At 38.8% G+C, this 26244-nt stretch overlaps 1 protein-coding gene across 1 annotated transcript in view; it reads right to left on the bottom strand.

Moving 5' to 3' along the window:
• Positions 1 to 483: 483 nt before the first annotated feature.
• The window catches only part of LOC121951611 (xenotropic and polytropic retrovirus receptor 1 homolog), a 48024-nt gene continuing 22263 nt past the window's right edge, over positions 484 to 26244 (bottom strand). The window contains exons 2-16 of the mRNA XM_042497997.1: positions 25632 to 25683; positions 14056 to 14157; positions 12724 to 12947; positions 12224 to 12373; positions 11909 to 11992; positions 10772 to 10853; positions 8877 to 8966; positions 8664 to 8761; positions 8204 to 8383; positions 7701 to 7866; positions 7419 to 7613; positions 5844 to 6010; positions 5607 to 5746; positions 3705 to 3926; positions 484 to 2387 (exon numbers count right to left, since the gene is read on the bottom strand). Of these exons, the coding sequence (XP_042353931.1) occupies positions 2333 to 2387; positions 3705 to 3926; positions 5607 to 5746; positions 5844 to 6010; positions 7419 to 7613; positions 7701 to 7866; positions 8204 to 8383; positions 8664 to 8761; positions 8877 to 8966; positions 10772 to 10853; positions 11909 to 11992; positions 12224 to 12373; positions 12724 to 12947; positions 14056 to 14157; positions 25632 to 25683 (2007 nt within the window). The 3' untranslated portion in view covers positions 484 to 2332. The remainder of the gene's footprint in view (positions 2388 to 3704; positions 3927 to 5606; positions 5747 to 5843; positions 6011 to 7418; positions 7614 to 7700; positions 7867 to 8203; positions 8384 to 8663; positions 8762 to 8876; positions 8967 to 10771; positions 10854 to 11908; positions 11993 to 12223; positions 12374 to 12723; positions 12948 to 14055; positions 14158 to 25631; positions 25684 to 26244) is intronic.

The following is a 26244-nucleotide window of genomic DNA, read 5'->3' as shown; positions in this document are numbered from 1 at the left end:
TTAATTGGGAAGCAGGGATATTTAAGACTTACAGTCTGTCCCTAAAATCAGCCTCTTCCAAAATAAAGCTCTGGATCTCTCTGCCACTGAGGTAATAAAGGCCAGAGCTGCTATTTGAGAATTAACAGCAGGCTCCCAAAATGTGTTGAATAGTTCAATAACATGCTAAATACAACTATATCAAAATGACTTTGTCTCAAGACTAATTTGATTATTTTCAACCTTGTCTGTTAACCCTTGGAAACCTGGACTGACATAATTTTTCTTGTGCTGCTTTCAGACACCTTTCACAAACCTTTGAATCCTGTGCAAATTGGATCGAGATGTCTCAAAAATATGAAAAAAGGCAACAAGTAACTTGGAGAGAAACGTTTGTTTGATTTTTAAAGAAACTTTTGTTTTCCTTTTTTTCAGGTAGTTATCGGGTAATTTTCCTGTATTTTATACCAATTTTATTTTTGCAAATTTTTGAGTCATTTCTCCATAAGTTGCTCATTGCCCTCCACCAATGTTTTTGAAAGAAATCAAGGCAATTTGCTCATGTTACAAAGAGTTAAAGTGTTAAACTCAAACTGGAGTGTTAGTGGAACCTGAGTTACATCAGCATGTATCTCATGATAGCCAATCATGGTCCTTCACCATCAAAGAGCCACGTCATTCAAATTCAAGTTTCACCACACCATCTTTTTGACTGTGACAGTTTGAACCAGGATGTGACAGACAGGTGACCTCCGCTCTTTCCATCGTCATCATCACATGAACCAGTTTAACAGACGAGACGTACTGTTTCATAAACCAAAAGTTTTCCATCAAAATTTCAGGGGCCAAAAGACAAAAAAAAAGAAAAAAATCCTCATTTTACCTCTTATTTTAAGTTTCCAAAAAAGGATTAGCCTATATGGGTTAACTGGTTATATTTAGGCATCTCTCCCACTCATACATATATAAATAAGTTGGCATACATTCAGCAAAACCATTTCCAGATGGAGGGTATTTTTTTTCCATGTAGGGTGACTGGGAGTTACCGCAGGATGATTAAGTTGATCTTCATCTTTTTCCGGAAACAAAAGTAAAGTTTCCCTCTCAGCTCCGCAGCTGAACAGTCATTCCAGCTGCTGTTCCATGCAGTCCGAACTTAGAACTTTTTTCCTTTTTTTTTTAAATGGAGTATTTGATATTTTTTTGAATATTTTCACACCGCCTCCTACTTTGGTCCATCTCATATTTACAACCACTGTTATAAATAATTGCTAGTCTATTTGTGTGTGTGTGTGTGTGTGTGTGTGTGTTATCTTCCCACGGTCTGGAAAAGATTAATGGTCAAGTGTTGCACATATGAAATCACTGTCTGTGTGTGTGAACACACAATAGGCATTCCACTCCAACTCCTTCCTACAAAGTGCTTGTTTCTATGTGTGTGTGTGTGTGTGTGTGTGTGTGTGTGTTTCTAAAGCGTGTAAGGTGCAGGTAGGCAGCTCTGTGATGATTTGAAGGGGCAAGCTGAAAGGTGAGGGAGTCAAGCCAGCGACCGATTGGCGTTCCCAAAAGTTTGTCAGCATAGTCTGTTGGCTGAGGGTCGGGTAGAAGGTCACAAGGCCTAAAAAGTCGCCAAAAACAAGGAGGAGGAGGAAGAGGAGGAGGAAGAGGAGGACACTTTTCAACCCTTTTTATTCTCTTTTTGGAGAAAGGGGCCTTTAGGTTCATAGGTCCGAATTCAAAGTTGCCTCGAGGTCTCTGGAGATGTGGTGTGAGGCTGAGCGCTAAAGGTGGGAGGAGAAAACCTTTTGGTCCTCGACAGCAGCAGGCTTGAAGAAGTCGGCCTCTCCCTGCGCAGGAGCTGTGTGGCACCGAGAGGGAGCGGGGAGACTTCCTGTCAGGGTGATCGGCTTGCATTCCATTTAGCTGCGTTGTTCATGCTAGGCTGAGGCTTTTAGGAGAGCCCAAGCAATGGCTGAGGAGTGGCTGCAGTTCAGGGGTCCGCCTGTGGGCGGCTGTGGATGACAGGCAGTGCAGTTTTACACCCACTGCTTGGGTAAGGTAGAGTTTTTACGTGATAAGCCCACCTCCTGGTTATTACTGAAGGTGGGAGCAAGAGTTCGATGGCCATGACGTGGGTCGCTTGTTCAAGAGGTCAAAGTTCTCCCTTGAAATACTCGAAACAGTTGTGAACCCATGTAGAGGCTCATGCATTGGAGAAAGGATTTTGTAGGCATCAGAGTTTAAAACTTGGCTGAGAGTTCAACGCCCGACTCACTGGGTAATTCCTCGGTTAGGAGGTGGAGTTCCCTCCTTTGAATAAATTCTGGACCCAAGCGAGGGGCGTGGCCTGATGTCAGGAGTCATCATCCGTGTCCTCTATCAAAACCTTGGTGTCACGGGTCTTGGACCTGAAACGAGGAAAAGGAAGAATGTGTTAATATTACTCACACGCTAATGGTTTTAACCATAGACTGCCTATAAAGCAGGGTTCCTACAGCTTATGGCAAGTTAGATTTAATTTTCTTTTTAATGCCACTGGGGATGAAATTTACGACAAATATAATAATAACCAAAATTTAAAAAATAAAAAAAATGGAAGAAACCTGAGCCGACATCAATTACAGGAGGTCAGGGACATTTTTGGCCAAATTATTATTGTAACAAAAAAAAAACCTGACTTTTTTTTCCTCATGGCATAAACCAGTGTAGAACAGAACTGGGAATTACCAAGTGATTTTTGACAAGTGTTTTTGGCGATTTTGTGTTTCTCACTGTGTATTTGGGATCCCACGGCACAGTTATGAGTTTTGAATACAAAATATAACCACTTAACGTTAACTGTCCCTCCCCTAAGCCAAATCGAAAAACATGACTCCCTCCCCAGTGTTTCAAAAAACATCTGAAGCACCTCACCCGACCACCTTCTCTCCCCTCATATATAATGAACAGTTCCCTCACCAAAATATAGCGCTTGTTTATAACTTTGGAGCGTTATTATGCCGCCTTCCCATCAAGACATGGTTAATGCCAACAGATGCTTTCAGTCATCTGGTCTAATATGATATCTGTATCTTTACTGTAGCTTTAAAACTGGGCCTGCTAGAACAGCTTTGATTTGCTAACATTAGTCTGCCTAACTCTTCGCTTCTTCACACTTTTGGACCAAACATTTGTCCTTTGTCTCTGCTCCTTTCATTTTCCTGTCCTCTCTGCACCCTGGCTTTTCTTTTGGCGCCCCTGATTTTTTAAGAGGTATTTTGACTGAGTTAACCAGGCTGTAGTTTGCTTCTCATCTTCACATCAGCAGCATATGTGACTTTTGCGTATCTCTGACCCACGCTGTCTGATGGGCCGCATCATTTCAAGGTACAAAGTAGATTTATTCTGAACAATTTCAAATTTGTTTAAATAAAATTTGTCCTTGATCCTGCTACATTTTTGGAGTTGAAGGATGAGCTGATTAAAATCAGCAGCTACTATGAAAATTCCATCGGGCTTGCTGCTGATGGCCACTACCTCTGTCCAAACTAGATCCTTTGCTTTCCGTAAGGCAACTCGAATGTGTGTTTTGTTAGACCATTCCTGTCTGGTATTTTCCCACTACTTTCCAACTCCATACCCAATTTGTAAAACAGGCTTTTAATTTGTTATTAAACCTCCTCTGCAGTAACCCTCCCCTTCACATGCTCCTGTATCAGGCCTGCATGTGCTGTGCTCAGACTCACTGTGAGGCCAGTCGAGGCCTACGTAGACTCATGCTGTAGCTCCTCTTCCAGCTCTTCTTGCCCTGCCGGTTTCTGACTCCGTCCTCCTGGTCCATCATCTGCTCCAGCAGCGTCTGGTCATCAGCGTTGAGCGGAGCCACGCTGATGTCTCTGACGGCCCTGAACTCACCACAGTTATTCAGGTGTTCATTCTCTAATCGGAAGAAGTTCCACACAAAACGTCTGGGAAGAGAAACACTGATCGTCAGCGGCCAATTTTACTTACAGACTGTACTTCACATATTAAATATTATAACAATAGTGAATAACAATGGTCTGCATCCTCATGTCAGCCAATCATCATCACATACAGTGCCTTGCAAAAGTATTTACCCCCCTTGGCAAATTTCCAATTTTGTTGCATAACAACCTGTAAAATTAAATTGATTATTTGGATTTCTTTTTTTTAATGGACCTAACTAAAATATCCAAAATTGGTGAAGTGAAATGAAAAAAAAAAGTTTAAAAAAATTGCAAAAGATAATAAAACTCGAAAGTTGTCATTTCCCCCTTGGGGTTGCCTGAGAAATACTGAAATAAATACAGGTGCTCCTCTTTCTATCAAACTCATGTAGTGCACAGTACACACCACCACACCTCATTCTCCGGTCTCTACTGGTGGACCAGGCAGCTTGGCTGAAAGACACAGCGACATCTAGTGGTGGAGGGAGAAGTTATAGGACTGTAAACAGCCAGCAGTCAGCAGGCAGAGAGAGACTGTGGGGAATAACAGCATGTTTTTTTTGGTGAATTTACAATTTATTTGGACCAAACTGTAGCTGGTGATTGTCGGAACAGTGGACTTACTAACTAAATTACTAACAAGAGTAACCAAGACGGTTTGGGTAAGTTTTACTTTGTCTCTTCCAAGTTTTAATGAAGTAGGATGAGTTAATGAGGTAATTAAGCCTCGTCAGTCTTTCGTGACCGTGTCAAAGTTGGATTCAAAAGGTGCACAGTTGTATTTCTTTGTTAAGTAAGGAAGAAAGGTGTGAGGATATTACTTTTCTTAACATTTTGTGGGTTCTTATTGTGTATTTTTTAGTCTGAAAAGCTGCAAGTAAGTAGTGCACTCGCCGCACACTTACATGGTCAGTGTATACCCTGATAAAATTTTAGGAAGGTATGAAGGTATTATATTTTACATATCCCACAACCCTCGTAAATCTGCACCTGTTCTGAAAGGCGCCAGTTACGTGACTTCTGAAAGTAACTGGAAGTACCAGATCTTATTTCTGGGCTTCAAAGGCAGCAAATATGTATGAACACAACACTTTTCAGATTTTTGTCTTTTCTTTTCATTTCACATCACCAATTTCTGCTATTTTGTGCAGGTTCATTATAAAAAATCAAAATCTATTTAAACTACAGGTCATAATAATAATAATACAACAGACTAGGAAATATCACTGTGGGGAGGGCTACTTTTGCAAGGCATTGTACTGTATCAGCAGTCACAAATGGTTTCTTCAAACTTAGGGGGGTGTAGGTGATGACTTGAACAGAAAACAGATTAGATCATGCATTTCATAGAACCAATGAGATCATCAGATACAGATATGAGTGAAAATCCCTACATTCTTTTATGTTTTAAATAATTCAAACAAATGCTTATTTCAAGTTTTCTATCTTTGTTACTGACAAGTAAAACATCTTTGGGGTTTGACAGTTGACTAAACAAGCAATTTGAGGACATCCCCTAGGGCTCCAGGGCACTTCTTCTGACATTTTATAAAATAACAGATTGGTGGAAAGAAAAACTGACACATTAACCCAAAGGGAATAAAAGAAGGAAGAGAAGGAAGGAATGAAGAGGGAAACATTAAAGAGAGAAAAGTTAGATAACAGGAAGATTGGTTGTACCTAAAGACCTCCATTGGGGCCAGTATAGTGGCCAGTATATCAGAGATGCCGTGAATCCCAGAGACTGTGCTGAGGGTGATTGTTAGAGTCCACGAAAAACGCAGCAGCACATCTTCCACTATGGCACTGTAGTAATAGGCCTGCAGGGAGAGACGGGGAACAGGGAGAGCAGATTATCACATGACCAGGGACTCAGACTACTGTAGGAGCCGGTCTCCTCCTTGTGCGCAAACACACCTTTTGTGGGTAGACTATCTCCTCTCTCAGAAAGGTGTTCTCTCCTGCGTTGCGGTCAAACAGGCCCCAGTCCATCTTCAGATCCCAGACCAGCGTGTAACACGAGCTGACCACCAAACAGCCGATATACAAGTAGAGGAAGATCTGGGCGTCAGCGTGGGATTCAGCTGAGGAGAGAGAGAGAGAGACAGAGAGAAAGATAAGGGCGTGAGGTCAGACAGCTGCTGGAGCACCAGCAGAGAGCAGCGAACTACTAAGATTATAAGTTACCTTTAACCCTTTATAACCTGAATCAATATCATTTTCCTGTGCTGATGCCTTTTACAAGCAATTAAGAACTTTGACATTTGAGTAAATTGGTGTGATTTCTTTCAAAACATGGAAAAAACACAATGGGCAACTTGGCAAGAAATGTTCCACACATTGCAAAAATTGGAAAAAATGTCCAGAAGGCAATTTATTTAATTTAATTAATTATATATATTTTAACTTATTTTCCAGGTCATGTCTTCGTTTGTTTTTTAATTTTAATTTATCATGTTTTTAGCCTTTTTTTCTCTTTCCTTTTTGTGTGTGCTAATTTTTAGGAACATTTTTTACAACTTTAACTTATTTCATACAAATTTTGGGGGGGGCATTTAATACAGAGTTGCTATACAGTTGATACATACTTAAATAAAAGCTTAACCTGCTGTTATTCTGGCTTCTGATACACCACAGGAAAAGTTGCTTAATATTAAATATACAGTGGACAAAGAAAAGCAATATAGCCTCAAAAATTTAAAAATGAAACAGAATAATGAAATTAATTAATGAATTAAATAATGAATAGCAGGTAAAAAAAAACCAAACAAAACACTTACTTACCTTTTTGATACCCATTAGTTAAAGCCTGGGCTGTATGCCCTGTTTTGTTTTGTATTGTTTTGTTTTCCCTTCTTTAGTTTCATTGTAAAGCTCTCTGTATGTCTCTGTTGACTGTTTATATGTTCGCACCTGCACTGTTGTTCAAAATAAAAAAAAAAGAATGTAAATATAAGAAAATGATATCTTGTATAATAAAGGAATTATATAAAAATGCACATGTACATTGTACATGTTTCATGTGTTTCTATTTTTTTAATATATAATTTTCTTATGTTTACATGTTTTTATGTATTTATTGTGATGTATTGTAACTTAGCACACACTTTTTTACTTATATACTTCTAATTTAATCTAATTTAATACTCGTACTATACAGCAACTAGCTCTTTCAGCTGCCAGAAGGCTTTAATGTGAAACATCTGAGCAGGAAGTGACTTGTTTTATCAAAAACAGCTTAACACTGAATGACAGAGAGTAGAGCTGAATGACTGGAATTAATTTTCTGAGGGAAATCCTTTTTTTAGTTGTGAATGTGGATCTGGTTTCTCTCTTATAAATTGTTTTTTCAGAGTGTGACATCACTCTGGAATTTATTAAAACAACAGGAACATAAGTTGTGTTTCATCTAAAAGCCTGGTGAGGTCTGTTATGGATATTCCAATAAAGGTCTGAGCAAAGACGTGGAGTGTATTTGAGTCTCCCTCCTACCTTTGTGTGTGCTGTACAGGGCGGCGAAGGTGACAACAAAGAAGGAAGTGGAATATTTCCCAGCATTCACCAGGTGAGGGAAGGCCCGTTTGGTGTCACGGTAACGTCGCAGACACTGGACGAATCGAAACCAGGCAGGAAGACACTGGATGACCGCGCGGACGCCGTAGGAGTAGGAGTTACACACATCTCTACCTGCAGAGTGGCAGCACACAGTGTGGTCATGACGAGCTCCATTATCACCTGATCAGAGTCTTTACAGCGTCAAGTGTTTAGTCTCACCTTCACTGCTGATGAGGCCGTCATGTTTCCTCCAGTCCAGTTCGAAACTGTAGAAACAGATCATGTACTCGAGATCCATGAGAACCACACCCAGAGAGTTGAGCTGGTCAGCCAGCCAGAAGTCCGCGAAGCCGACACGATGAAATGGAGCCGTCACCACCCGAAACTGTGAGAGAGGGGACACAGAGGGCAGAGTCAGAGTTATTAACAGGTTCTCCTCAGCTTTATTAGTGTGTTTGCATCACCGACTTACAGGGACAAACAAGAAATCTGGATTATTTCTTGTAGTTAGCCTGCCTGCTGCTAAGCCAAAACTCTCTGCTCAGATGCAAGACATGTTAAATAGTGTAGCCTCCAAACAATGAAACACTTAAAACATCGATTTCAACAACAATGAATATAATGTACTGATTTAAATACACTGTACAGTTGGTCAAAATATGAACAGTGGTGACAGAAACTTTCAAGAAAAACTAAAAAACTTTGGAATTGAGTGATGATACCAGAAGTTTGAGCAGCCAGAAGCGTGACTTGTAGTAGCAGGTCTTGAAGGGGTTGATGAGGAAGAGGAGGAAGAAGCCATAGAGAGCGAGAGGGTTAGCCTGCATCGGTACCAGGATGCTGTCACTGAAGAGACAGGACAGCAAGCTGACGCACCACAACACCCCCAGCAGACCTGCAATCTGTACACGCACAAACACGGACACAGACAAATTCAGTAACATATTTATTACCATGAAAATACGCTCCTGAATTTAAAAGGACAACTGAATATTCAGCTTGAACCCCTATAAAAAAGCACTGGTAGAAATGCTTGTGGATACAAGTTATTATTTTCTTATCATTAATTGTTGTAACAGTATTAGCTGTTTTTGTTAGATGCATGTTTGTGTGTGTGTGTGTGTGTGTGTGTGTGTGTGTGTGTGTGTGTGTGTGTGTATGTGTGTGTGTGTGTGCTCAGACCTCAAACAGATGTTGATGTGACAGGTTGTTTCTGGGGTTAAGTTCAAATATGAGAACATGGTTAACTCCCGCTTGCCTCCAGCCATATGTGTTGATGCCTGGAAAATAAAAACAGTGATATTTATCTGCCTTTACTTTGAACAAGAAACCATTCGAACTTAGGTGGTATAGAAACGTGTATGTATGTGTGTACGTGTGTGTGTGTGGTTATACCTAACAGGAATAGGAACTCTATTAACAGGAAGCCTCCTCTGTAGATCCTGACCATAGGCCAAACATCAGCACTCTGGATCACCACGGCTCCTGGTGACAGAGCCATGGGAGGAGAGAGTGTGGGACGTAAGGACAGAAGAAAAATCAGAGAAGTACAGAACACATACACCAGATCAATTAGTACTAACTTATAAACTTCTTTAAATGGCAGAAGCACTATCATAAAAATAGCATCAATCCATGCTACATCAAAATCATATCAACAGCTGCAGATTTTCAAATGTTGCCATGTGGTTAGGGCTTGGTAGCGCTTCTTGATACCTTTAGGGTATCAACGGAAATAACCCAGAACCAAGTATTGCTAAAACTTCTCCAGTCAAATGACCTGCCATTCAGTGGTTTTTAACCAATTTAAAGGGAAGGACCTTCTCTGTTTCCCTTGGAAACATTACATCGTTTTTGTGTAGTGAAAATGGGCTTCAGACAGTCACAAAATTATTTTGCTTTGTTTTTTATTGCTAATTTTTTCCCAATATTCAGTGTTTTCTGTGGGGTTCCACAAGGGTCAGTTCTCGGTCCACTTCTCTTCAATCTACACTTGCTCCCTGTAGGTACCATCATACGGAATCACAATGTACCCTATAATTCCTATGGTGATGATACACAGCTTTATGTGGCACTTTCCCCAGACAACCTCAGTCTGTAATTTAATTGTTATTTATGACATCTATTACACGTCTGTCCATCCTGGAAGAGGGATCCCTCCTCAGGCTGCTCTTCCTGAAGTTTCTTCCATTTTTTCCCCATTACAGGTTTTTTTTGGGGAGTTTGAGGGTCTAAGGACAGAGGGATGTGGATGTGTGTATGCATGATTAACTCACTGCTGCAGCAGCTGCAATCCATACAATCTGTGGTGTGGTGAAGTCGAGGGCGGTGTTTATAAAGGAGTTGGCAGCTCAGTGTGCCGAGATGCTACCAAAAATGTCATTAAGTATGACTACAATATGTACTGTGGCATCTGGTAGCATTTTACATAAATAAATGCATCCATCCACATGACGGGAAAAAAGTTATCAAACGAAATACTCTACCGGTGTCAGTATGACTTTTTTAAATGATATCCAGCTCTACATTTGGTGATGCAGTAAAATGTAATGTTTACAAACACCATGCCCCTTTCTTGGGCAGAGATGGATGGTATATTGCATCATCATTGCTCTCACCGGGGAGAGGGCTAAAATTAGCATGTTTCCACCAATGCCGATCAATACCCACAGCTGCTGCAGAGTCATTTGACACAGATGTAAATGCGATTTCACATTTACACAAAAAAAGCAAATTATTAGTGTTTTTTTTGTGTAGTGAAAATGGGCTTCAGACAGTCACAAAATGATTTTACGTTCTTTTTTGTTGCTCCTTTTTTCCCATGATGGGTGAATTCTGAGCCTATGAATGCACTTTAAACCAGGCTGGGCTATTTCCATAGCACATTTTAGGATAGGATTTTAGGATACTGTCTGGTAGTTTGACTTTTATTTGAACAAATCAGACAAATGGACAGTACTAAACAGAGAGAGTAAAAAGCCTCCTCCTTCACTTAAACTAAGTGACATAAAACAACATTAACAATGTAGGTTATGACACTGAAGTCATGAAAAACACACTCATTCCTGGTTTTGACCCTAACACCACACTGTGTTCCGCTATGACCAAAATATTTCCAGCACTGTGTATTTCTGGCCTGTACACAGTGACACGTATTTCCAGGAAGTAAAAACTGAGTCACTAGATGATTAACAGTTTAGGACTTTTGAATTGTATATTCTTAGATGCACATTTGTTTGATTAAAACTGTTTTAGAACTGTATGTGTGTGTGTCTAAGTGTTTGTGTTACCTGTAATGACCACAGTGACCATTAAGACGAGGAACACTCCGCAGTAAAGGCCGACTCTGAAGGTGGTCCAGGCAGGAGCGGGCTGTGGGCACACACACAAACACAGTCAGAGCAGGAGCAGACAAACAGGCCGGCAGCAGTTTACATACTGGATTTCACCTCGAATCTAAAGATAAAAAAACCTCTCTATTATAATGACAGCAATACCAAAGTCCTCTAGTAGCAGTACTCATATTTAAAAAATGGACATGCAGACATGTCAAATAACTGGGCCATCTGTCAGAATAAAGTTATTCTCTAGGTTTGTTGTTCAGAACAAGAATACATAAATAAACTATCAATTTTATGAATTTGGAACTACACAAACAGCTTATTCTTAATGTAGATGTAATACATGTGACCAAAAAAAATAACATCAAGGCCTCAGTGTAAAGACATAAAATTGTCTATACAGCCACACTGCTGCTGTTCTCCTGTTATTTTATTGTATCAATATAACATTAAAGCTTTTATCTGATAATGTGCAATTTGAGAGATGGGATATTAACATTTTTATTGGATGGCAGAATTTCAAAAGAAAAGAAAAGAAATGAAATAAAAAAAGAGAGAGAGATGCATCTATTAAAAGGGCCACCTTGAAGTGGCAGCAAAATGCATAATGATCAGATTGAATTTTTTTGCAGTAAAGACATAACACTGTCTGCACAGTCGCACTGCTACTGTTCTCCTGTTATTTTACTGTATCAATATAACATTAAGCTTTTACCTAATAATGTGCAATTTTAGAAATGGGAATGCACTGGGTGGCATAAAGGAGAGGGGAAGGGAAACAAAGATAAAGAGAGATTGATCGTTTTTTCGGCCACCTTGAAGTGGCAGAAAAATTCCTAATGATCAGATTGAATCTTTTTTGTCTCCCAGGAAATCAAAATAAATATGTGGATCAATCGTTCATAAGACATTCGGACATCTTGTCAGTCACTTTGTTGACAACTGTTAGGAAAGAAAAGTAGGTGACAGCAGCACAGGCCTTTGGTTTTCTACACCTCACAGAAGCAGCTGAAGGACAGCAGAAGGTACTGAGTTACTACTCTGTGTGTGTGTGTGTGCGTGTGTGTGTGTGTGTGTGTGTCTGACCTGTGCAGCTCCAAGGGGAGGGACCCTCAGCCTCTTCATGGCCTTCTGCCGGTCACCACCTTCAAGCTCTGTTGTGACCAATGCCTGAGAGACACAGAGAGGATTAGAAGGTTAATCTCTTTTTAACTGAAAATAACTGATAACACTGATGGCTCATAGGTGTCTGTCACTATCACTGTTCAGTTATAATACTGATATTGCGGATCTTGTATAACTTGCTTGAGAAATACTGTACTTAACAACAGCAATGCTAATGCAAAATTGAGTATTTTCGTTAATATCTATTCATATGTGTGGGTGTGTGTGCGCACGCACCTCGGTCTCAGAGATGAGCTGTGTGATTTTCTTGCATGTGTAAAATGGAGCCACTTCAACATGTACCACCCTCCAGTCAGCTCCCCTCGATGTCTCCAAAATCTTATCATGCTTCTTCAGGATCTTCCTGAAACCTGTGAAGTTCAGGTTCTGCACAAACATAAACACACACACACAGGAAAGCAGACACAGGTGTTTAATGACAGAAGAATCAATCATGTATCCCTGCCATTGAGGATTACTCTGTTCATTTCTTGAAGCTGTTAAATTTATAAGTTACACAGCTGCCTTTTTACACATGCAGCATTTAAGTCCAATATTCGCTCGCTTTGAACTCTGATCTGATCTCCTCCAACTCCTGAGGGAAATATCTGGCTCTTAGCTAAATATTCAGCCATGATACAGGGAATCGTTTAGCTAACCTCATAAAACTTGAAGATGTGTCACACAGCCTTGTGTTTCTTTGTGCTGAGCTGGTGTTTGCGTGTGTGAATTAGCACCTGGTAGTTCTGCAGCAGAATGAGGCTGAGGTAGAACTCGGAGAAGGCCAGCTGCAGGTCCTTAATGTTTCTGTGTTTGCATCGCTCCTGCTGCGACAGGGCGAACACCGTCTTCCTCCTCCTCAGGCCCCGCCCGTGTGCCCAGCTCTCCCTCTGGGCGTCCAATGATGACTGCAGCTCGTTCTGCAGCGTGGCGAATCGCCGCTGAGCCTCAGCCAGCTTTTCTGGAGGGAGGAGAGGGAAAAAGATGGAGACGATTTCAGTGACAGAAAGCCTCTGCAGGAAAATAAGCACACCACACTGTCAGAGCTCGATCTCAATGACTGATATCTAGCTCAAAAGAATATGATACAATGATATGTGTGTAGGGACGGGGACTTATGGATGTAGATACCATTATCGAGACCAGTTACCGATCTGAGTGTTTATTGATACCACCATCAATACTTTTCTATTATTTGGTGGAGAGATGAGGCGACAATTCATTTTTAACAAAAGTAGTTTTGCTTTTATAGCTTAACAAGTGACTGTTTCTTTCATAAACAGCTGTATTACTCATGTTTCTCGGCAAAACCTAAATTTATTGTTTCTTTAAGTTATATTTGAACACATCATGATGACATTTTATTTACCTTTGCCTCATGGTCATTTTCCTGAGCTGACCTTGAACACATCACAATGCAACCTTATGCAGCCTTGTGTATTTGGCTAAGTAGCGCCTCTTATCCTGCTGATTTCAACAATGGATGACTATTTTTTCCTGACTCTTACAAAGTTTGGCTGTGTTTACCACTGTTGCTGTGAGAGGATGATGATGAAAACTCTGCCAGCTGTGGCGCAGTAGCAGCATCTGACTTGAATAAGTTTTTTTCAACCTGAAAACTGTCAAAGTTTCTGCATGTAGGTTTAATTTGATGAACAGTGTTGATGTGCTGTAGAGGTTTTGTTTCCCTCATTGTAAGAAATTATTTTGCAACATAAATTGCATTTCTCTTCCTCCTTATCTTTTGCTTTGGTAAAATGAAGCCAAACTTTAAACCTCTTCACACATTCAGCCATCCTTGCAAGCAAATGACCACCAGATTTCTTCTTCACTTGGTTTAATACCTGCTGACCGGCAAATGCAGCTGTATTCAAAATCTTTATTGGACAATTGATGTATGCAGACCACTGACTGGATTTAAATGATGTGACTTGACTAAAGATGTAATGTTACATTATAGGACCCACAAAACTGAAAAAAGCGGGACCAGATCCTCAATGTAACTGGATTTTGATCCTCATCCCTGACTGTGTGTGCATGAAAATAGCAGTCGGAGCTGTAGTCATTACCAGAGTAGAAGGTGTTGATCTTGGCCAGCTCTTTTTCACATGTCTGGAAGAACTTCTCCTCAAACTTGGCATAGTACCTCTTGACTGTGTCCTCATCTGTGACTGTAAGAAGAAAACACGTGTTAGATTAGTAAACCTCCTTCATAGGCCGACAGACAGATAGATGTAGAAATTTGTCTTTGGCTTTTTATCAAGCACAGCACAGGTATATAGAAACACATAAAACAATATGCCATACAAAAACTTACAAATGTACAATATACAAGATATATCAGTGAAAACAGGGAGGTAGGGGCAATACATTATATAAACAATAAAAGAGAACACATCTCACAAAATAGTAGTTTTCCCTAATACTATTATTCTGTGGTCATTGGGGCCCTAAATTGATGGCAAGACAGAAGCAGCTCAAACTCTGAGTTTCATGGATGTGAAGCTTCTGCAATAATGTGTTTGGCCTTCCTGCGTATATACTGCTAAGTTGTTTCTGTGCTCTGCCAATCACCTTTCCTGCTATGTATACAACCTTAGTGAAGCACAGGGTCAGCAGCCAGGCCACACCCCCAAAGAAAATGAAGACGAGGACCGAAAAGGAAGGTGGAGGGAGAACAGCAAATACAGAACAAGAACAAGTAGGGAAGGAGTGTTGTGAATGTAAAATTCCATGTTGCATGCAGCAAAGCCTCACAGTATCCTGCTCCAACCAGCAGATGGAGCAGTGACACAGCAGCGGAGCGTCCAGCTCTCACAACACTTCTCAAAGCTTAAAGCTGCATTCTCTGATGCTTTCTATGAACTCTTCATTCCTCATCTTTTGACTTAATTCTGCTTAGGTTTGTTTAACTGAGCTTTCATTCTTCCAATGTATTCAAATATGACTGCAAGTTTTATGATGATGAACATGATAAATATTTCATATCATGACTATAGAGACCAAAATTATCACAGTTAAATTTCTTGAAATGTGGTGAAAATGACAAATAAATGTACTGATACTCACACTGAAATCATCATTTTATAATCACAAAGCACAAATAAATTAGCAGCACTGTGCATTTTAGTTTGCGTAAACATGAAATTATTAACACAGCCAACACACTATAAACATATGAAAAGCATATTAATTGTACATTAAGATTGGGAAAGTTTTTGAAGTTCTTGTTCTAGTGTGTGTGTGACTGTAGATGAAGACAGGGACCAGTAGCTCCACTGGTTTTGCCTGCTGCATGCCCACTCTGTAAACAAGCACAAAGCAGTACAAACCCACGGTGCAAACTGTGTCTGAGTCTGGGAAACTGCTGCTAACTTTTTTTTGACTCTGAGCAGTTTTTCAAGGCGCAGAAATCAAACATATTTTTTACTGATAATTTAAATTTGAAATAGTAATACTAACTGTCTAGAATTTTATTGCACTTAATTGTGAAACTGCAAACTGTTTGATCCCTATCCTGGACGATAGCTACATAAAAACAGTGTAGAGATGAAGACACATGAAATGTCATCTTTGCACATTCAGATGTTTTTTGGTTCTATTTTTTAATTTCTATTTTGTACTGAATCTAGTCAGAAAGTTTTTCTGACACAGTCATTGTAATGACTCTCTGTGTGAGATGAGCCTAGTCTGAGGTAGGCAGTTTGTGCGATGGATGCAGGTTATTTCAATTTTGCTACATCAGCTTGTAAAATCCATGTGCACTCTCATGCTTTGAAAAAAATAGCAAAAAAAAATGCCAGTATTGATGTTCTTCTGATATGTTTCCATGACTTTTGTATTATTACTTTTTTCTCAACAGCCAGTGTATTCTGCATCATTTCATGTCATATGCTGATTGGTCTGCACATATGGCTTGTAGCAGTTTAGGTCCAAAAGCAGCTGTTGTTAAATATGGTGATCTGGAACTACAATTTTGGATTAATTCTGATTGATTGATTTTACCACATTTCTGTCACAATAAGGGCTGCAACTAACAATTATCTTCATTATTAATTAATCTGCCCATTATTTTCCCGTTTGATTGTTCTGTCAATAAAATGTCAGAAAATAGTGAAACATGCCCTATATAATTTCCTACAACCCAAGGTCACATCTTCATATTTTCATAGTAAAAAAAAAAAGTATAGCCAATCAATCAATCACATAGAATTATACAAGGTACAACTCAAGCTAAATGTGATTCCATCTGCTTCCTAACTTCAAAAACCGATGCAGCAAGGTCGTCAAGTTTTATTTTCCAACGTTTCTGACAAAATGCCGGCGCCCACGTCATCATGAAACCCAATCTAATCCAGAGCTAATCAGTTTATTATCATGCATGACCAAAAAAAGCATCAAATTATCACTTTTAAGAAGCATGAAACCAGCAAATGTTTGCCCTCTTTGCTTGCATAATTACTAAAAAGATTATCTGATTATCAAAATGTTTTTAAACTGTGAATGTTGTGAGACGTTACAGTAATTCAGATTCAAAATCTGATGGATTCTTCTTTGGCCGATACTACACCCTTCCACCAAGTTTCATAAAAATCACACCAGTTTTTCTGTAATCCTGTTGACAAACAAACAGACAAATGTGCAAACGGCACTGAAAACAAACATCCTTGGTGGTGGTAATGGACAGATGAGACAAACTAAATTCAGCAACCAATCTTTTAGAAACTGCACAGGATCAAGTTTTCCATCAAGTTAAGGATTGTTTTCAAAAAAAGCTCCTAACAAGTGACGTGACAGCGTCTTGTTTTGGAGAACTGTGTTGATATCAATGTTATATTTACTTGTTTCCTAAACACCATGCTAAACGGTTTAATTCCTCTTCCTCTCATTGAGTCAAATGCTTTTTTTTATGCTTCTACCAGAACAGAGTCCTGTAATTTCCATCAAAAAAGGACTCAGTGAACCTGTGTGTCCAACCACTAACTTTGTTCCCACTGTCACGTCAACAACAACCAAACAACAAGCCGGCAGGTGGTTTTGAGTCAGACTGTGCAGACTCAGTGATTCACTGTGTTTCAGACTGGCTGCTTTTAGACAAGACACCAAATTAACTAAATTGGAGTGTCCCAACCACTCCCCCCTCTCTCTCTCTTTCTCTACCTCTCTCTCTCTCACCCGTGCACAAACAGCCACCACAGTCAGACTACCGTAATCTCCTTATCCCTTTTTGGCCTTATTCTGCTCTTTTCTCTCTGTGTCTCCGCTCATGTCATCATGATTATTATCATTATTATCATTATGGCATGTCTGTCTCACGGTAATAGGCTATACTTTCCATTTGACAATTGATGTTTTTAGTTCTATTTTTCAGCAACACCCTGCTGTACTCTCACACAGTCACACACTGACACTTGGAGGCCCTGGTGCAGAGGTGTGCTCACAGGCAGCACAGCTCTGTGTCTCGCTCACAGCAAGTTAGAGGGAGGGAACAGCAGCACAGGCGTTTAAAGATCGACTCACTCAAGCGTCAAAAAACACATTTGCTCTTCTACCTCTGCTGGTATCTTAATCATGCAGATAACTTTGTCATTTGTTTTGGATTATCTTTCACTAAGATTTCTACATTCACCACCTCAACACAATGAATGTGCATGGAATGTTATTAGGTGGGTTTCCATTAACCCTCAAATGGCACAAATTGAAATTGTGAAAATAAAATATATCTAATGGAAACACATCTATTTCCCAAAAAATCCCATTTATCACACATGAGATGGTATTTCAGGGAGTTCGGAAAAGCCATGTTTTGCAAAGCTGCAATCTAAACACTTTTTTGGCTTTTCTAGGTCACTTGATGCTATGGCTATGTGCTTGTCAGCAGGAACTGGCTCCCTCATAATGCAGCAGGAGCTACAAGAGGTATTATTGCATCACATAACTTTGAATCCACAATTCCTCTGTGAAATCGTGGACTATCAGCTCCCAGAAATCCCTCATATGTGCCCGCTCCCACGTATAAAGGGCACACCTTTCCATTATGGCTCCATAACACACCTACATGGCATTGGATTGGAAATAATCACACCTAGTGTGGTGGCTGCAATAGAAATAAAGCTGCTAATGTTCTGAACATCCATTACCATGGTTACTGGATGTTATCACCAGAGGAAAAGTCACAGAACATTACTCAATGGAAACAAAGTCATCTCACAATTGGTTTGATGCAACCAGAGGTAAATGAGTGTTGAGTGTTTTTTTTTTTTTTTTTTTAATTTTGGTGAACCAAACCTTTACAAACAACACTGTCAGCCAGCAGTCTTTAATTCTGTGCCACTATAACCAAAAATCACATTAAAAACAGAATACAGTGTAGATATGACCAATAAATAGAAAACTCACCAACCTAATTTTAGTTACGTTTGATAATTTCAGTCCTTCATCCGCCTACCCCTTTTGGACAACAAAGAATCCAACTATACAGGCCTAAACACACAACGAGTCAGAGTTATCTGTGTGGGTTTGTTTCATTAGTTGAGTTGAGAGAATATTTGTACAGTATTCCTTTTCACTCACGTTTTCTTAATCAAAGAAAAAAAACCTGTTTAGCCTGCATGTGTGGCGCTGATGTTATATATATATTGTATAGGATATTTACCCTTGGAGCCTGTTCACAACTCCCAACCCTCAGTTTTAAGCAATGTGAGCATGTCCAAGTCAGAGAAACAACTCAAATCTTGGTGAAATGCAGACGAGAAAGAGCCGCTTAATTAAAAATATACAGAACAAAACAAAGCTACATGTGAATACTGTCAGAAAGCAGCAGAGTGTGTGGCAGCCTCTGGCTGTCATTCTAATCTGTAATGTCAACATATGGTAGGTACAGTGTTAGCATAATTGCAGGACAAACAATATACAGTGACGAGTGGATCATTTTGGTGTCTTCGTTGTCATCATTTAACAGTTAAGCAGCCTGACTGGACAGCCTGCTGAAAGTCCTCTGTGTTTTCATGTTATGATGCACAGTTGTACATTTTCTCTGAGTAACTCCTCCCAAACTAATAATTTAATTTTGTATTTATCATACTTGCCCAGTAAAAAAATAAACAACAGAAAAACAACAACAAAATAGAAGCAGATTGTGCAGGTAAGATACAGAAAACCCCTTGGGGCTTATAAGAGAATCTCACCTCTAAATAAATTTAAAAAGCAAATAAAAAATCCTAAAATATTAAGAAATAAGAACAAGTTTCAAGTTTGGTATTTATTTATGTATATGAGTGATAAAGAGTGATATTGTAATATATGAGGTATGGATAGATTAAGCTATAATAAAGAGTTAATAAACATTTCTGATGAACCAAACTTTGAAATTTACCAATGATACCAACAGACTGACTCCAAAAAAAAAACTTGTGGATGAGACCTGGGTATTTGGGTCATTTCCAATGAAAAGATAAGAGTTTGATTTGCAGTATTTTTTTCATATTTTTTTATCTAAATATGATAAAATTAGATTTAAAATTAGATAACTCCTCCAAAACCAAGTAAATATGACTTATGACCAAGTGTAGCTTAATGTCAAAACCAACACCATCAACATTAAAAGATCTTTACCTCAGGTTCTGTCAAAGTTTAATTACCACCTCTGGTCCATCTGTCTTCAATTGTTTTGCAAGCACTCACTGATAGTGTAACTAAAACTGAAGTTACAAAATTCTGTCAAATAGAGCAGCTGATAAAGTCAGTCACATGTACATGAAGAGGAAAAACCTGGAGAGAGACAGTAATGGCGAGAGAGTGATCTAAAGAAAACGTCAGGCCGATCGTTAGGGAGGCCATGGTACTCGGTTAGTGGGACTGATAGAACAAACAAGCATCTCTTAAAGTCTGCATGCTTCTCTCAAATTCTTTTTGGATTGGAGGCAATGAAGAGGAAGTAAATCATTTAAAAAACTTATTTCACAGGGTGATGTTTGCAGGACTCTTACAGATGATTTCTGTATCACTAATCATTTCCAGACATGTTGTTGGTGATACTTCTGTGTCTAAGATACAGAAAAAGATAAACATGATGACAGTTTGTGTGAGCAAAAACAGTCGGGTGCTTTTATTCCTTAGCTGGAAGATGAGAGTGGAGCAACCTGTGAATCACAGTATCACAGTCAGTGCTGTGGCAACACGTGACTATGGACTTCTGTATAGAACAGTCTTATTTAGAGATAGTGTTGGAACCACTGGCTGTGCTGCAAATTAGTCAGTCAATGAGCCATACCAGCAATATGTCTTGTTAATCACTACAACAAACATACACATACATAATTAGCAATAAATACAAAACACAGACAAAACTACCACTTCTAAAACTGTCCTGTTCTTTCATTTAAAACAAAAATATTTTCCATAGTATTTTTTTCATACAATATTGTATTATTTTTTCTATTCTTTAACTGTACTTGCTTGTTTTCATTTTTATTTTTTGTAACTACATCTGTCATGTACCCATACACCAAAGAAAATCCCTTGTATATCAAAACCTACTTGGCAACAGACCAGATTTTAATAGCAATTTTGCAAGTGATAACAGTGCTAGCAGAAATATTAGAGAGTAATCAAAAGTAATTTAAAGTCATCCTGAAGGGAACATGAAAGCCTGGGCCAGTTTAATGACGATCAGTTTAATAGTCACAGAGACATTTCACTCAAAAACCACAAATGTCAACCTCATGATGGTAAGAAAAGTAAGGGCATCACCAGAGTCAGTGGAATTCATCCTTTCAGAAGCTTAAATATCAATATAAAAATTTCATGGCAAGCCATCCAATAGTTGTTGAGGTATTTCAATCTGGAGCAAAGAGGTGGACCAACCAGCTGACACGGAATCCTTAAAGCCAAACTGCAAACATCTAAAAACAGGGACGTGCCGTGATACTGGCACTGAATTTGAGAACTGTAACTATGCACACATGTCCAATCACTGATGAATGTGAATTTCCATAGTGTGGGTTTAACCCTTTAAGGACTAAGTAAACTGCACTGACTTCTTTAAAAAAAACATGGGAAGAGAGCAATGAGCAACGAAAGGAAAAATGACCCAAACATTAGCAAGAAATAAGTAAAAATTACAAGAAACTTACCTAAGAATTAGTAAAACAAAACAAACAAAAAAAGAAAGTTAAAAAAAGTGCTTGAAATTAATATTATTATGATAATGATTAATATGGTCTTCCCTGGCTTTTTTTCCCTAGACATTTTCCCCTGGCTTTTTAAAAATAATTTTCTAAATCTACAGATTTCTTGCAATTTGTGCAATGTTTCCGGAAGCCCGGTAGCTCGGTGGAAAGAGCAGGCGACCTGTGTACAAAGGCAATGTCGCTGATGCAGCAGCCGTCGTTTTGCTTCCAGCTCGTGGCCTTTGGCTGCATGTCATCCCGTCTCTTTCCCCCTTTCATGCTTACATACTGTACTGTCAAATAAAGGCAATAACAACCCCTAAAAATCATCTTTAAACAAAAAATTGTGGAACATTTCTTAGTAAATTGCTCAATGCCCTTATCCCGCTGAAGTCACACCAATTTGTTCAGGGTTCAAAGGTTTAAATACTTCTAAAAGGCTTCTGAAAGCAGCACAAGAACGGCGATGTCACTCCTGGTTTCAGCGGGTTAATAAAGTCTTATTTTACCTTCTTGTATCTTATGAAAGTGGTCGGGAATGTCAGATATCTACTCTATTTCTGTGTCTGGGTGACACATTTCACCTGCATTTTACCAATGGTTTTCCAACAGCTGCAAAGTCTCTGACCAGCATTTCTTTTAGAGGTGACCTCCACCTTCAAATGCTCTCTAATGTCCATTTAAGTGTTTACAGCATTTGAAGGATGGGACTTGGGCATGATGTAAGCACCCTAAGTCATGAGAGAACAGGATATCTGTCGACACTATCAATGATCACAAACTCCTTTCTTAATGCACATAGTTAAATAACAGCAATGTGTGTGTAGATTGCCAGAAAACCATAAAGTGTGATCAGATATTATAAATAGAACTATAAAGATAACAAACAGAATGATGTTCAAATGAGCAAAATTAAAAGCATTTAGGAAAAATGGCCCACCGCTTCACACCTCCCTAATCACAGCAGCTATCCTGTAAGACAGTTAGTCAATACATTGTCTGCAATTGCTAATTCCAGGATAGTCGCTTAGCAGAATGAAAGAGTGTGTGAAAGATGTGCCCTAGTTACATAATCCTAACAGATGGGGGAATTTAAGTGGCATTTTTATTTTAAAAGAAGACAAAATATTGTATATAAGATAGACTTTAAATATAGAGAAGTTACACCAAAAATCTGCCAGCATTTGAATGTGGTTTGGTTCTGCAAAGGTGCCATAAACATTGCCACAGCATCTTTTCTGATACCACTTACCACCTACCGGTGGCTGCCACAGTTTAAAAAACTCAAAATCCACCAATGACAGCTTTAATTTTAATGAAATTCCTACTGAAACCATGGGGATAAAAAAAGAAGCATTGAGCGGGTTAAAACTTGAGCTGCCTTGAGTTTGGGTAAACTCAAACCTTCAAGAAAGCCTCCAGAGAAAAATGAAGAGTTAATCTAATACAGGGAGGAAATGGAATGTTGAAAAAACTGTTAGAATTTAATAAAGCTCCCTTAAATAAGAGATAAGGTGATCTCCTCTGGTGAAATCACACAGGGCTTTAGCTGTTAATGTCTTTATGGCAAAAGTTAATCCAACTGTCTCCACTAAATGCCCTTTTTTTATTTCTTTTTTTTCTTTTTTCCTCAAAGAATTTAACCTTTGAACAGTCAGAAGTTTTACTCTAAAGTTTTACTTTAAATGGCCCGCAACCACTTCCATGTTTGGTGCTGGGTACAGCAAAACAAAGAAATGGAAACTCCTCAAATTTGTGGTAGGTGAGGCAGTCTATATATAAGAGTAGAAAAAAACAAGATCGAAAATATAGCTTGCCTTGAGATGGTTCCTCTTTTGTGGCATTAGCAAAAGCAAGAATATGGGCGGATTTCAAATTTGAAATGGTCAGGAGTAGTCCAAATGATTTAATGACAGTGTTATCATTGTATTATCCGGTCAGTAATGGATGACAAATTAAGTTTCAATCCTGTTTTTGCATGAAATATTTTACTTTTATTTAATTTATTGACGTTTTTAACGCAGTAAAGTGTTTTTAATAACAGTGTAAATAAAGGACTTTTAAAAAACCCTTTTGTGTGTCAGGTGGATCAGAGAGTCTGATGGCTCTCTCATGAAAACTAATAACACACAGCAAAACCCATAGCATCAAATCAATAGGCAGCTGGCAGATTTCCAAAATGCCAATTGCAGTGCAGGCCTGTATCAGAAGGTTTGAGCTGTGTGCATGGCTTTGGCTTCGGCCTGTGTGGTAGACTTGTGTCTTTTTTGACGCTTTGGTAATGTTTCACCTTACAAATTACACTGTTTTGTGGCTGACGCTGACATCATTATTTCTGACTGAAAACAGGTCTTTTTAGTGGTGAAACTCTTTTGCCAGCGTTTGTCAAAATAAGATAAAAGGAAAGATACCAGAAAAAACACAAACTGTGTTTGTCACGCTGTTTTGTAATGTCCTAAGAGCGCACAGTTCAGGGGCACAAAGAGGCCTGTCATTACATGATGGAAAAATGACGCCTCTGATAACTGGTTTTAAGACATTTTAAGACTCTTTGCAGCCTTAAATTTTGGTCAAACTGTGGCTGTTGTTGGTGTATTTTTACAAAGATACATAATTAAGCAATAATGCAGGATGAGGTAGACCCATATAAAAAGTAATTGAGGTGCTGGAGGTAAAGAACTGCACGTGCCAATCTTGATAGCATTGTTTTTCTACAACAAAACTTCAGAGTGCATTATCACACTTAAATACATAAAGTATTAGTGTTGTTGTATTGGAAGGAGATATGACACTTTATCCGCTGCCACAAAAGATTGTCCAACATGCCCTTAGCAGTGTGTTTTCGGATGCTGCATGTACTGAATCAGACATCAGAAGTGAACCTAAAGGAGTGTTGCATTTCTGTGCTGCCCTGTAGCTAAAATACTCTTTCACTCTGAAGTCAGTAAAATCTTTTTCATAGCTCATATAATGCAACTGTCAAATGTATCACTCTTTTTAAGCCTTTTTAGCTCTTTATAGCTTTTTAAGCTTAACTGTTGTCACAAACAATCACAGCTAATGAATGCAATCTGAAAGGAGAAGCCAGGGTTTCCCACACATTCACACACACTTTTGTGGCAGCTCGCCACGATTATAACATCTGCTGCCAGAAATAGATTTTCTATTTTTGGAGCTGGCCCATTTATTAGGAGCACTGTTGGAATTTACTCTGGGCACAGATGGAGCACCACAAAGCCAGGTGCAGTGACAGTGAAACTTCACCTTTCATTCTGCTATGTACAAAAGTTTGCACTCACAGCATGAAAATAATAAAAAAAAATATAGTCACTCTCGCCCCTGTGGGCCTGTTGAGGCCCACAGCCGTCATCTACTGATCAGAGGGTCAGTGGTTTGATCAATGGCCCCTGCAGTCTACATGTCAAAGTAGCCTTGGACAAGACACTGAGCCCCAAATTGTTCCTGATGATTGTGATTGTGCATGTGAATTAGGGCTGGGCAATATGGACTAAAACTTATATTGCGATATTCTTATTCTCTATTTCGATCAACTATATATCTTGATATTTTTAAGTCTCCTAAAAAGCACTTCATTAATGTTAGAACTGGGAGACAAAATCGAACATTATTTTTCTTTGTGGGGTTTTTTTTGTTTGTTTTTAACATAATTTGTGTGTGACAATATACAATAACACAATTCAATTTTTTAACAATAATCATTAGAAATGTAGACATAATGACTAAGTGGGTAAAGACAAGTATTAAAACAAGCAAAAGTGTCTGAAATGTTGAGAAAAGTACACCACTTTACTATAATGCAACCTTTAAATCAGGGAAAAAACAATTTATTCCATGTCATATTACAACAATATCCAATATCTAAGACAATATGTAGTCTCATATCGATACAATATAATATCTTTATACTGCCCAGCCCTAGTGTGAATGTTTACCACTTCTGATGAGCAGGTGTCACTATGCTACTATGAGTCTGAATTTGTGAGCAGTGCTTGGATTGTCAAGCACTTTGAGCAGTTGCTAAAACTAGAAAAGACCTATAAAAATGCAGCTGATTTACCAGTAACATAATCAAAAGTTAAATGGAAGCATTAGCTCCTCTGGCTCAGATGGTGCAGTAGTGTGGGCTGCACATGTAATGTTAGAATGCACAGCGCGTTCAGAGGGCTTTTATTTCACGTAATTCCAATTTAATGTGATGCTGGCAAATGATCTCTACATATGTGGAAGAGTGGGCTGCTGAAGGCAGTGCATGGTTACATTTTAATTTAATGGGCATCATTTTAACCACATAGTGTTGCATTTCATGTGGATTCCCCTTCCCGAATCTCTTCACTGGTAATAAGATAGAATTTTTAATATAAATATTGTGCAAAAATTTCCAAGATTCATTTCAATAGGAAGTTTTCTGACCCTTTGAAACTCTAGAGAAGATGTCAATGATGTGTGTGGAGTACCTTCAATAGATGGCGCCTGGTCCTGAGCAGCATACAGCATCTCTTTGAAAGCCTGCAGACACAACCAAAAAGAAGTGATTAAATAATTAAATATTTAAAGAATGACATGAAATATTCATCTTGTGGAACATCTCCATGTGGTTAAAAAAAGGTGAGTGCTATTTAATGCACCATCAGTGTTATCCCTATTACATAATGTCAAATGCCCCCATCCAAACACCCTGAATTCCTATTAGATAAATGTTTTCTCGCAACAAACAATGAACTGTCAGGCTTAGATGATTTCTTTTTCTTATTAAACTCTGCCACTGAGCGACAGTTAGTAACAAAAGGTTGTGATAGTGAGGCAGTAACTTCACAGAGGCAAATTCTTAAAAGTGATGAATTATTAAAACTATTTTCTATTTCCTGTATAAACATTAGCACTACTTAAGATGAATTCCAAATCATTCTCAATCACAATTCATTATTAGTCCCAACATTTTACCACTTTATTAACCCTTAGGGCCCACTTTAATTCCACACACAATCATATTGTTCTGCAAACAAAATGCACTTTTCAAAAGCATTAAAACATTATACATTAATATTAGTTTCTACTTTAATCGAGTTA

This window comes from Plectropomus leopardus, chromosome 12 (genome assembly GCF_008729295.1).
Source record: "Plectropomus leopardus isolate mb chromosome 12, YSFRI_Pleo_2.0, whole genome shotgun sequence".
Lineage (NCBI taxonomy): Eukaryota > Metazoa > Chordata > Actinopteri > Perciformes > Serranidae > Plectropomus > Plectropomus leopardus.
This window is presented reverse-complemented; position numbering and strand designations above follow the sequence as displayed.